We start from the raw sequence: 12,034 nt of genomic DNA, 5'->3' as shown, positions 1-12,034 counted from the left end.
ATTCTTTGGGTTTGAGCAATTTGGAAGTGGCTGAGGTATGATCAATGCTCATAATGTCATTCTTTATGCTCCGTTTGGTTAATTTTATGCGGTGTATTGTCAGTTGATATATTCGTTTCAATAGACTTGGCAGTCTGTATGTGGTAGCACTGTTTGGCTTAGAGAGAAGATACAGGGAACTACTTCTGCCCTCATTTTCTTGGTAAACCTCCTCAGTGATGGCTGGGCTTCCTGTGACAGCTGATGTAGGAACTGCTAGGGATCCAATCAGTTTTTAGTCTGAGGATACAACATACTCGATAGGATATACTTTCAACCTTTGCAGCTTTAGCTTTAACTTGCAGAGAGACACAAACTAATATGTCATCATCATCTTTATTTTCCGTTTCCAGCTTCACGAGGTCGGGTTGTGAATCAAGAACCTCCATCGCTGTCTGTCTCTCCATCACCCTTCTAGCATTTTCTGAGGCCTCGATTCACTCGCACTCATTTTATAGGCTGTCTGCACAATGGGTTCACCACTGCCAAAGGCATTTTATTACCTTCTGCCAGGTTCAAATTAGGCCGCCCCTAACATGCATTCAGACACCTTTTGTAGCCGCTCCTCTGGAGTACAGACGCTACGGATTTGCCCCTTCCACCATCTCCACCGTACCAAAGTCAATCTTCTCCGCCGTACATGCCGTTAAGGTCTTCACCTATAACCCAGAGCAAGGGCCCTCCATATTTATGACCCCTGGAGAGAGGGTGTCGTATTTTAAAGCTCCCAGGAATTGGGCTAACTGATTGGTCCGTGGGTTGTATTGGGTATTTCAACCAGCCCTACGTGCTGTAGGGGCCCCATATCCACCACCTGGGGACGCGCTCTGTAAGGGTCAGGTCCCCCTGGTTACTTATTGGAAGTTTACCCCACCCACAAAGCCTGCAAATACTTAGAATGGGTAGACATGAAACTGACTAGACGAACAAGAGATATAATCAAACATGACATCGCAGAAGCACAGCCCAATCTCCCTCCTCCCTTACATGTTATTTTAGATGACGATAAAACTCTACTTCCCTTCTCTCCAGAGCTTACCATGAACTGTCAAACTGTATCACATCGTTACTTCACCAGGTCGCGCTCAAAGACAGACCCTCTAGACAGCGCAGAATAAACATCTTTTCCATACAAGAACGAGAGGCAAGATGTCCTATTCTGATGACCTCCATTTTTATCAAAGGAGTCTCCAAAGAACTTTTATTTGTGCTTATTGTCATAATGTTTTTTCTTTTCAGTTCTTTATTTATACAGCTGAAGAGGACCACTAAGTGGTCGAAACATGTCCTGTAAGTTTTAATTTTATTCAATTTTGCCTGAGGCAATAATAAGGTATCGATTAGGTGGTTATTTATACTTTCTTCTTGAGGTTTTGTATTGTCAACTCAGTTCCAACAATAAACTCTAGTAAAGACTCGCCTCTTGCATTGCAGTTCGTGCTGCCCCATGCTGTGTGGTGTGAATTTGCATCTGCTCCAAGGACCAGGTGTTAGCCTTTCCTCTTTGCATTGCAAATTAGGTTCTCAACTTCTTCAGATGGGGGAAGATTAGTTAAGTCATATGGGAGGTATGCAGAGCCTATGTTTATTTCTCTGGGTCCCTCCCAATTTCCAAGTTTAATCTTGGCCACGGTTAAGTCCCGTGAACAGTGTTCCTGCAACATAAGACATTATAGTTTCCTGTTCACAAGAAGACATGTTCTGGGTATTTCCGATGTTGTATCGTACATTAGCTTACCTCCAGATTCCGCCAGTCCTGCTATTCTGCCCTTGACTACCCAAGGCTCTTGAATAAGAGCCACGTCAATAGCCCCAGACTTCAACCTCCTGGCGAAATTGGCCACAGCTGCTTTTTTATGCTTAAGATTGGCTTGAAGGACCTTCAGCACCATCTTTATCAACATTGGGTTTCGTTTTTCCCCTGATGACCTGAAACTTGATCTGCCGAGTTTAGCCTTAAGGCTTCTCTTTCTGAGCTCTTCTAAGTCTCTTTCACCAAGGGCTAAAACAACTGTCCTTCCTGTCTTGTCGATTGAAGTGGCATTCAGCACTCTCCACTCTTGCATTAGAAGTTTGGAATCGTGCCAATTGATTCTGACAAGAAAATCCTCCACTTTCATCTTGTCAAAAGGAGGTGGGAACTTCGTAATGACCTTGGTCGTGTTCAGCACCTTTCTTATGTCCGCCACCTCTAGGGTCTCCCCTTTCCATGGGTTACAATTTGATACTGTCTGTTCCAGCCAACTTTGTGTTTCTGGATTTGCACAGTTCAGTACCATAGTTCCACTTTCCAGCCTTGGTGACTCAAGGGAGCCTGACAGACATCTGTCTGACAGCGGCTTCATTTGTGCTATCAGAGCAGATGACAATTCAGTCATGTCTTCCTCCTTGAGTTTTCCATCTGGAAAGGTTTTAGGTATTATTGTGACCTTAACTGAGGATAGTCTTTCCCAAAAGGACATGACTTTTCCTTCCTTCTGTTTCTTGGAGGGTGGTTTTGTAGCCGAACTTGATGGCATGCTTTCCTCCGACCTTGGCTTTTTGGGTGTAGTCATTGGCATAGTGTCTTGCCGATCCCTGTTCCTTGGCTTCTTCTCCACCCAAGTCCCAGCCGCTATCTAGAGTTCTTTCCTCGCCTTCTTCTTTTCCTTGTAGTAGGCACTTGTGCGAGGTCTATATGCATCCTATTTAGTTTCGATGCCGATATCTTCAGGTCTTTCTCAGTGAAATCTCCTGTTTCCTTTTGTCCAGACGTCTGCTTTCCTGTTGCTTCTTCTCTTTCTTCTTCAGATTTGGATTCATCCTGCCCTACTGGGACTTCTTTCTCCATATTCTCCTCTTGGGCCTGCCGCTGGACCTGCTCTTCTGGAGCTTCCATAGCTTCCCTTGGTATTTGTTTAGGTGATTAATTTGGAATGTCCATGGTTCCATATGATGTAGGGTTTTTGTCCCTTCTAGGGTCCTGAGCGGCGTTCCCACTTCCGTGATGAGGCATTCCGCCAGACATTGTCCTCCCGCAACTCATGTTCTCCGTAACAGGCACCCCGCCCCTCAGCCGTCCATTCAGCAGTCCGCCCCTGGCCCAAACCCGACCTGGTTTGTTCCACCTTCAGTAGACCTACTCATGTGGTTCCCACTTGGCATTCCCATGACGGAGTTCACAGCCATGGGTTCCCCCTAGGTTGGGTTCGCCCCGTTCCCAACCCGCGGCTCTTTCAGGCTACGTAGGACAAAGTGATGTGTTGGTTCCAGCACACCAGTGAGCTTTCACCTCAATCACCAGCACCCACTTCACCTGAACCACTGTATCACCCATGCGGTGGTAACATGGATGCCTCTCTTAACATGTGTGGGTGAGGTTTCCACTTCCAAGCCTTGGCTTGGGCTACTAACAATCACACTGCCTCAAGACGTTTCCTGGCAATACCTGTTTTTGGTCCGCAAGAGGGTATTTTATTTCCCTCAGATCCTCCAGACAAGTCCGGAGGGTCCGCCTATCCGGGACGCGCCCGATAGGGGAATTGGCAAGAAAACCCCCACGGGTCCCCTGGTCTTACTGGGTGCAACTTCTATTTATGGGGAACCCTAAAAAATGAAGTTTACAGAAATAATCCTCACACTATAGATAAACTTCAGTATAGCAACAGTAATTACGACAATTATGCAACAGGAACTTATGCGTGTTAATAACAATTTCATTAGTAGATACCAGGAATGTTTAAATGTTGAAGGACACCACTTTCAACACTGCCTGTAGAAACAGGTTAGTACTCTAAAGGCTATTGGATGCCTGATGAAGGCTATTGTATTCATAAATAAGCAATAAATGTAATAATATCAGTAATAGAATACGCAGGAGGTTATTAATACAGTAAAACCTTGTTAATTCAAAGTCGTTGGGACTCGAAAATCGGACTTCGAATTACGTGATTTTGAATTAACCGCCAAAACCGCGTTACAAAATATTCTAAGGCCCGTTACTGCATGCATTTAACCTTGATTCACAGTTTTTACCTTTCAAATGCCATGAAAAAAGAACTATTTCCAAAATGTATCCAAGAAGGTGCATTTACAGTATTCAAATAATACACTCGGATATCTCACTGGTAAACATAACCTCACGCAACGAAAGAAAGAAAAAAAAAAAAGCACGATTCAAAGACGAGGAGAAATCTATGCTCGCTCCCATGTGCAAGTGCTTTATTAATTGGATTACTATACTGTATGCATTTTAGATGCCTTGTATTTACACAGAAAGTACCTGATGCCCTTAAAATCAAACTTTCCTATGACTCTATCCTTGTACGATTTCCCGCCATGGCACTTCTCTCGTACTTCAGAAATGTAAACACTTGCCGCGTCACGAAGTATTCTAAGACCCATTAATACATGCAATCACCTCGATTCACAGTTTAAACCTTTCGAATGCCATGGAATAAACTATTTCCGAAATGTATCCAACAAGGTGCATTTACAGTGTTCAAATAATGCACTTAGATAAATCACTGACAAACATAACCTCACGCAACGAAAGAAAAAAAATCGCACAATCCAAAGACGAGGATAAATCATGCCGGTTCCCCTGTGCAAATGCATTATTTTTTGGATTTTTTTTTTTACTGTTTGCATTTTTATTATAGATGCTTTGTACTGGCATGGAAAGTGCCCGACGCTCTTAAAACATTGTGGCTTATCGAAGTTTCCTATGATGAGGGAATAAAGTATCTCGCTTCCATGTGTATTGCAACGCACTGCTATGACCCCCATCCCTCACACTGTATGATTTCCCGGCTGGCAATTTCTCCTTTAAAACAATAAGACCGTTTGGGCTCGCATTAAAATAAAGCAATGCAGTTTCACCGGCAATGTCAGTATTGTTCGGTGTCTACGAATTTATTATATTTGCCACGTTTTTTCGTCAACTGTCGGCATCGCCAGTGTTCGCGGATTCTGTTTTCCCGCACACTGCATGTTGCGTGATATTACGGCGTTCCTTAAAAGGTTGAACAAACAAGAATTCCGATTTCATTCAACTTAGCAATCATGAAGCGCACTGTAGACCCACCGAAGTGAGTGTAAGTGCGTAAAGCTACCCCTCCACGTTCCGGAACGCGCGTTCTATTATGACGCGGAGCGGATAAATTTCGAGTTGAAATTACTCTAACATACTATTGTTTTAAAATGTAAAGGCAGTTTCGAATTAAAGTCTGAATTTCGGTAATGGGGCCGACATTGTACTTCGAATGACGAATTATCTGTATTTCGAATTAAACAATTGAAATAATATGCAAAACTGTATCTTATGTTTCCGGAAACGAGAGCTTCTTCGAATTAGGCTGGATTTTGAATTAACCGATTTCGAATTATCGAGGTTCTACTGTATACCGCTCGGAACGTGCATGTTGTCTCCGGGCCCCACTGGGAGTAGGATACACTGTATAATTCAGTGGAAATACTTGTTTGGTCATATTTTCAGATTTTTTTGGTCATATTTAGTTTTTTTTAAGAGCATATTTGCCTACATATTTGGGTGATTTTTAGGACCTAAATATCTAAATCCTAGTGATAAATAATAGCTTTGTTCGTGCAGCAAATCTGAGATAGCTTGTGATTTGTACGAGAGCCCATGCATTGATTAGGAGCAGTTGGAAACTGTTTCCGATTCTCTCCTGCACGAACAGTCACACAGTAGTAAATATTGCCATTAGATGTCAGCACCATTCCCAATTAATTTCTGTTGGATTTGTTTGAGGTTTGATTGATTGATGTTGTGTTCTACTGAATGTTATATTTTAAGATAAAAATTGCAAGGTATGAATAAAACAACTTATTTTGAAGTCTATATTATGTAATTTCTATGGATTTGTTACAGGATAGTGTTAATAGCTCAATGAGTGACAATAATACAATGCAAGGATGAATGTTTATGTATAATACAAAACAATTATTTTCATTCTTCGGCCTTGTTCTATTCAGATTAATATCATCAAATAAATCTAGACTGTCATTATCATTTGAAGATTCACTGGAGTCACTCGTAAAACCAATGTCTGAGATCTGAAAATACACAAGTTTTTATATCATCAACAATCCGTGATATTTGTGATTAGTTACCACCGTAGTTTAGTTACAACCCTGTCAGTAAGCATAGACTAGCAGATCATTAAGATGTATTTAGTTTATCTACAATACCTAGACTTACAATGACAGTTCACGTGTGTTTTTTGTGATGTATGTTTAGTCCTCGGCCCGAAGGCTGGTTGGATCCTGAACAGTTCTGCCATCAGCTGTCATAGATGGCCTAGGCATCACTGAAGAGGCGTACTAGGGAAATGAGGAGTGAGGTAGTTTCCTGTTGCTTTCCTCTGATATTGTTTTTAATGAATTAGTTAATGGCATGTGGCCTGCGGGGAGGCCTGGTGCAGGTCTTTTGATTTAGCGTCCGTAGGCGACCTGCGCATTGTGATAAGGATGAAATGGTGATGAAGATGGGCACGTACACTCAGTCCCCGTACCAGGAGAATCGACCAATTATGGTTAAAATTCCCGATCTTCCCAGGAATCGAACTTGGGACTCCTGTGACTGAAGGCCAGCACGCTAAACATTTAGCCATGGAGCCGGACATTGTTTTTAATTTAGGATATGCACTAAATGAAAATTAACCGTTCATGTATGTTCATTAAATAGAATGCACGATTGCTACATTCAATTAAAAATTTATTTAAGAATACCGCCATGAAGGAATGTTATTTTCAAGAAAAACATGAACAAATTTATTTACAAGGATCTGTGCTTTGTGAACCACGTGTGATGGGCTGATGCGAAAACAATCCCCAAATTCTGTTGACTGTTCTCAAACTGTACAAAACTGGAATGCATGCCTTCAAGAACAGCAGTCTAGCATTGAGAATACAGTACCAAATTCTCGCTGCACGAACACTTTAAATACAGCAAAGTACACTTGCGTATGCGCCTGACAGTTTGGGATAGTTTTGTATTGCTGCATGAACAAAGCTCCTTGAGCGCTAGAGTGCCCCTTTGATGACAACAGTGAATTTTGATTATTAACTGTTGATTTTTTTTCTGAATGTTCTGATAATCTCATAGTCGTCCATGTTTCCTCTTGTCTTTTGATGGTTTGGAAGACTGATAATCTACTTGTTTTGACTTGTAACTACAGTTACCACTCGTTTCATCTCGTCATCCCTGTCATTAGGGTTAGCTTATTCTGCACAGAAAGCAGATAATATTTACGGTCTTTCGTTAAGTTCTAAGTTTGAATTACATTCAATGTCATTATCTTGAAAGAGTCAGTGGATTAATGTTTGGATCATAATCTCAATTATTTTAAGAGATGTGTAACATGACTTTTACTGTTTCTTGGCATGCTTACTCTTCATGTTCTAGTTAACAGATCTGAAACGTTTCTACGTAGCTTCCGATTACGAGTTGATGATTGACATTTTCAAGAACGAGTTAAACTTCCTAAAGTCAGCGTGGCAGAACATGCTGGGCCGCCCTCTGGTGGTTATGGCAATGAGAAGTGTTCACCTAGGTATCTGGAAAGATGGTTTGTGTTTGATTTTGTTTCTCTTTGCACTCCTCTGGTTTGCTCTGGGTATGTTGGGATCAAAATATGCAACATCAGGTAATCACAGAGCATGGCATGCTAGTGCAGTGCATTTCCAAATTCTTCCTCTTGTCATCCTACTGAACTCTCCCACTCTGCTAACATTGATCTCATATCCGAAAGAAAGGATATTTCTGTGATTGCTTCTTATCCTTTGCTCTTGTGATAGTCATATTTGGAAGATATGGAGCCATAAATTTCCTCCGCATGTCAAAAAACGTATGATCAACTCGTGGGTCTGGCCCTGTCTCTTCTTTGAAAATAAGTGCGGTTTGAGGAACAAATAGAATGTGAGGCAGATGATGTGGGTTAGAATTTGAAGTGTTTCCAATACTAGTTTGTTTTTACCATTATTTCTGTTGTGTTTGTGAGGATGGGATTACTAACAAACAGTTTACAGAGATTAAAGCATGCTGTGCAGATGTTATTGTAAACAGGACAAAACCTAGTAAATATCTAGTAATTCGCTGTAGATGGAGGTGTGAAATTATAGCATTAATTTTCTCTGGTATAGTAAATATTATTTTAAAATAGAATTTTATAGTATTATTTAAAGAAGCAGCATTTAATATTTATTTTGCTATTTTATTAGGGCTGTTTGAGAGGGACGCCTATGCACAGTTATAAGTTGAGGATGAACCGTTTTGCTTTCCAGTATACCTCTGAATGAACGTTCATTTTTTAAAATTAACAGCAGCTGGTAACTATTGTAATTATTGTACCTGATGACTAATCCTGCTGATCTCGTCATTCGGTTTATGCGCGAGACTGGATTTTTCCAGGCTATGTAAATTTTGAGTGTTCTGTTTGTTTCTCAGTGAACTTCATTCCGTTCTGATGCATTTGTGACCATTTTGGCTTAATAAAATAAATATATATGAATTTATTTTATTTTTTAATTTTAGTTTCCATTTGATTTGTTCAGAAAGGATCATTACCTGTAGTTGTACTTCCTCTTAAAAGAAAAATCACAGCCACCTCTTACTCCGTTCTCAATCGAGTCCAACCACCTTAGTCTGGATCTGCCTCTTGTCCTCCCTGCCTCCCTCCTTTACAGTCCAGAACATCTCAATTTATTTCTCCCCATCCTTTCAAAGGCTTTTCCTCCCCGACTTCCTGCCTAAGATCCTCATTTCATACTTTTTCTTGTCTTAAAAATGTCATATTGTTGGCATACTTCGTTCTAGAGTTTTATCAGTGTCCAGGTTTCTGCTGCGTATATTAGTATGGGGCAATAATACTCTTACTAAATCACCTCTTTACACTTCCTTGATATTTCCTTGTTCCAGTTCAAATTTCTCACATTCTGGTAAAGTGCAGTTTTCTCTTGTATCCTTATACTGCTTTCCGTATCCAATCTTGCATTTTGCCTCACTTTGCTTTCCAGCTTTCCACATTTCTAAGGGCTTGAGCATCCTGCAAAGTACTGTGTCTAAATGTTGGGAGACCATTATTCAGATACAGTAATATGATACAGTTTTAACAAGTTTTAACAGTTTTAACTTACCCATTCCAAAGAGTGCTAGAGTTAAGGCATGATTTTCTTAACAGAACATGTTTGAATTTTTCTACTAAATTCCTTTAGCTCCGTACTTGAACTACTTCAAACATGTGTAGGCAAGGTGGTAATGCCATATGAGGAAAAACATGCTAAGATTTCAAACTTGCATTATTATGCATCTCAGAGCTGTTTTTGGAGTCTCAAAAAAACATGTTGATCCCCTCAGCTTAAGTATTAGCCCCTCAGTGCAGTGGATTCAAATGCCCTCTTGTCTCCGTGCTGCAGGAGGAGTTCCGAGCGCGATGTTTAAACTTTCTCAGATTCATGCAAGCCTTATTCAAAGCAACACAACTTTGATGCTGTTTTGTGGATTTCAATTAAACTTTGACATGCATGTTTAGAAAACTCCGTTCTTTTGGAAAATATGATGCTATCTTACCTTAGTAATTGAGTTTGGTGTGGAACATCTTGAAGCATCCCTTAACACAGAGACCCGCTTTACAGTCTGGACACCGAAACACTGTCTCTCTCAGAATTTTCTGTTTGTAGCTCACGACACATCATTTGGTTGGGCTATTCTTTCCCTCAGTTAGTGGGATTCTCTCAGGGAAATGCCTATCAGTGAGACAGGGCACATTTTTCCCACCGAAGAATGACGTACAGGTACTTTTCTTTCAAATGAACCTGAATGTTCCACAAGCAGTGTTTGGACGTCATCCACCCTAAATTTCAAATGATCTATTCTAGTTTTGGGTGAATTTCTCCAGCAAATGATTATTGCGTTTAGAATTGCAACATTCATTAACCTGACGTACCACTTCATTTTTTTCCTCTCCAAAAGATAGCCATGAAGTAGCTGATCTTTCAGATTGATTCCACCCATTTGATCATTATAGTTGGCAACAGAAACAGCCTTTTCTTTTTCAATACGGTAACTTTGTCTGTATATATTATAAATGACATTCACAGTGCAAGAATGAAGGAGTACTGGTCAAAGAAGAAAGCTGCTAGAGATAAGAACCACGTGGTCCATAGCAGGCCCAAACGGAACTTAAAAAAAAAAATGACCAAAGATAACCTGAACTTGACTCACATAATTCGTACATTTTTATGCCAAATTTAGTGGATATTAAAGGTATATATTACCTAAAAGACAACCATCCTGCCATAGGATTTGTGACTCGTCAACTGCGATGTTCTGTTCTGGTGCATACAAAGTCTGGAACTTATTTTTTAGGTAGAACATAATCGGGATAAATTTTGAAAAGTTTGGAGGGTCCCTGATACGTATCAACTGCCTCATTGTTGAAATGCTTAAAATTACTAATTGATTCAAATCTACCCATTGAAATACCAGACCCAAAAATTGTCGTAGACAGAATAGTGTTTTTAGAAAAATAGCTGCGTAGCGTAAGCTTTTGTATTGTACCCATCAGCATATAAAGAGCAATCGCAACATATATCTCGCTCTTGGTGACTGGTTTCCAATCCTGCGTGCTGGAACAAAGAGTTGTAATAAGCCCTTAGATCAGATTCTTTGCTCAGCATATAAATTTGTTTCACCAACTATTATTTCTACTAACTTGTCCGTAAAGAACATCTTAAACTTACACACCGTCACATTCCCCAACTGCTTCATTCTGAGGTCTTGGGTTTCCTATAAACTGTTCTATTTGACCCACATAATTAAACATGTTTACCATTGAAATGTATTAGCAGTGACATGCATATTGCCATTCTGCGCACTCTCACTCGTATCTGATTATGAACCGAGGACTTTGCGTGTAGCGATGTCATCCACATCATTCAAATCACCCTCTGAATCTAACAAACTTTCGTCGGAACCACTCAACTGTTCTAAAACATCCTCTATTTCTGCGCTTGATAACCCACACTTGTTTGTAGAAGCCATCTCCACTCACGACCAACGGAATTCAAGACAGCGTGTGATAAGGAAAAAGGACAGGGAAAAACAGTCTCGAGAGCCCTGAATAGATCAAATTTATGATTCTGTTGACAGTCAGATTCTTCCCTGAGAGGAAATGAGGGTATAATGCAAGAAGTGTCCATAGCAGTTGCCAGATAACAGACAAAAACAGTGCTTGCCCCTGGTGGCAGAGATAAACATTCCCTGAAATATAACTTGAATTTCAGTGACTAAACACTATCAAAATTGGGATCAAGTTATATCATTCGAAAGCTCCAACGTTCCGCTTCAAAGAGAAATGAATTAAAACACAAACAGCTTTGATCGTAACCGGTAGATCGCAGTACAGTACATGTGTGCACCGTGTGAGCAGTGCTCATCAATTCACCACGTGTGCGCGCGCGATGTTCACTGCATGACGAGCAGTGCTTGGCATTCCACACTGACAGGTTAAAGGTGTTGCATGAAACTAGGGGATCAGATGGTAGTCTTTGGCCTGGGATGATAACTATCAAGAAACTGAGCCACTGCTTATCCTCCTGATCGTGGCCACTTTTATTATTCTTCCAGGTTGCTCATTCACATTTCACCTCACAAAATCCACCACCGAAGATTTTATATTTCATTCATTCATAGTGTTAGCAGCCATGTGGCTGGTTTGCTCATCTGATGATAGCCCTCCAACTTTCAAGGCTGAGTGCCTTTCCTTTAGTTGTCCAAATGTGTGAACTCCTACTTCTTGTTTTAACTGGTCTGTTGAAGTGAGACAGTGTCTTCCTTGCCGTTTCTTTCCTTCCAGCCTGCCTTCCATTATATCCCGTAGCAAACCTCCATGTTATCGGGCGAGTTTACCGTGCGGTTAGGAGCACGCAGCCTTGAGCTTGCATCTGGAAGATAGCGGGTTCGAACCCCACTGTTGGCAGCCCTGAAGATGGT

General features: G+C 40.8%; 1 protein-coding gene across 5 annotated transcripts in view; it reads left to right on the top strand.

Annotated features, from left to right (window-relative positions):
• The window catches only part of LOC136884342 (probable phosphorylase b kinase regulatory subunit alpha), a 141,045-nt gene that overhangs the window by 46,464 nt on the left and 82,547 nt on the right, over window positions 1–12,034 (top strand). For 3 of the 5 annotated variants that reach the window (XM_067156450.2, XM_067156454.2, XM_067156453.2), the window contains one exon: window positions 7,448–7,610. The exons of 1 other annotated variant lie outside the window; for it this stretch is intronic. In XM_067156450.2, the coding sequence (XP_067012551.2) occupies window positions 7,448–7,610 (163 nt within the window). The remainder of the gene's footprint in view (window positions 1–7,447; window positions 7,611–12,034) is intronic. One more of the 5 variants, XM_067156451.2, reaches the window with a different exon arrangement.

This window comes from Anabrus simplex, chromosome 12, assembly GCF_040414725.1.
Source record: "Anabrus simplex isolate iqAnaSimp1 chromosome 12, ASM4041472v1, whole genome shotgun sequence".
Classification (NCBI taxonomy): Eukaryota; Metazoa; Arthropoda; class Insecta; order Orthoptera; family Tettigoniidae; genus Anabrus; species Anabrus simplex.
Note: the sequence above shows the minus strand (reverse complement) of the source record. Positions and strands in the feature narration are given on the sequence as shown.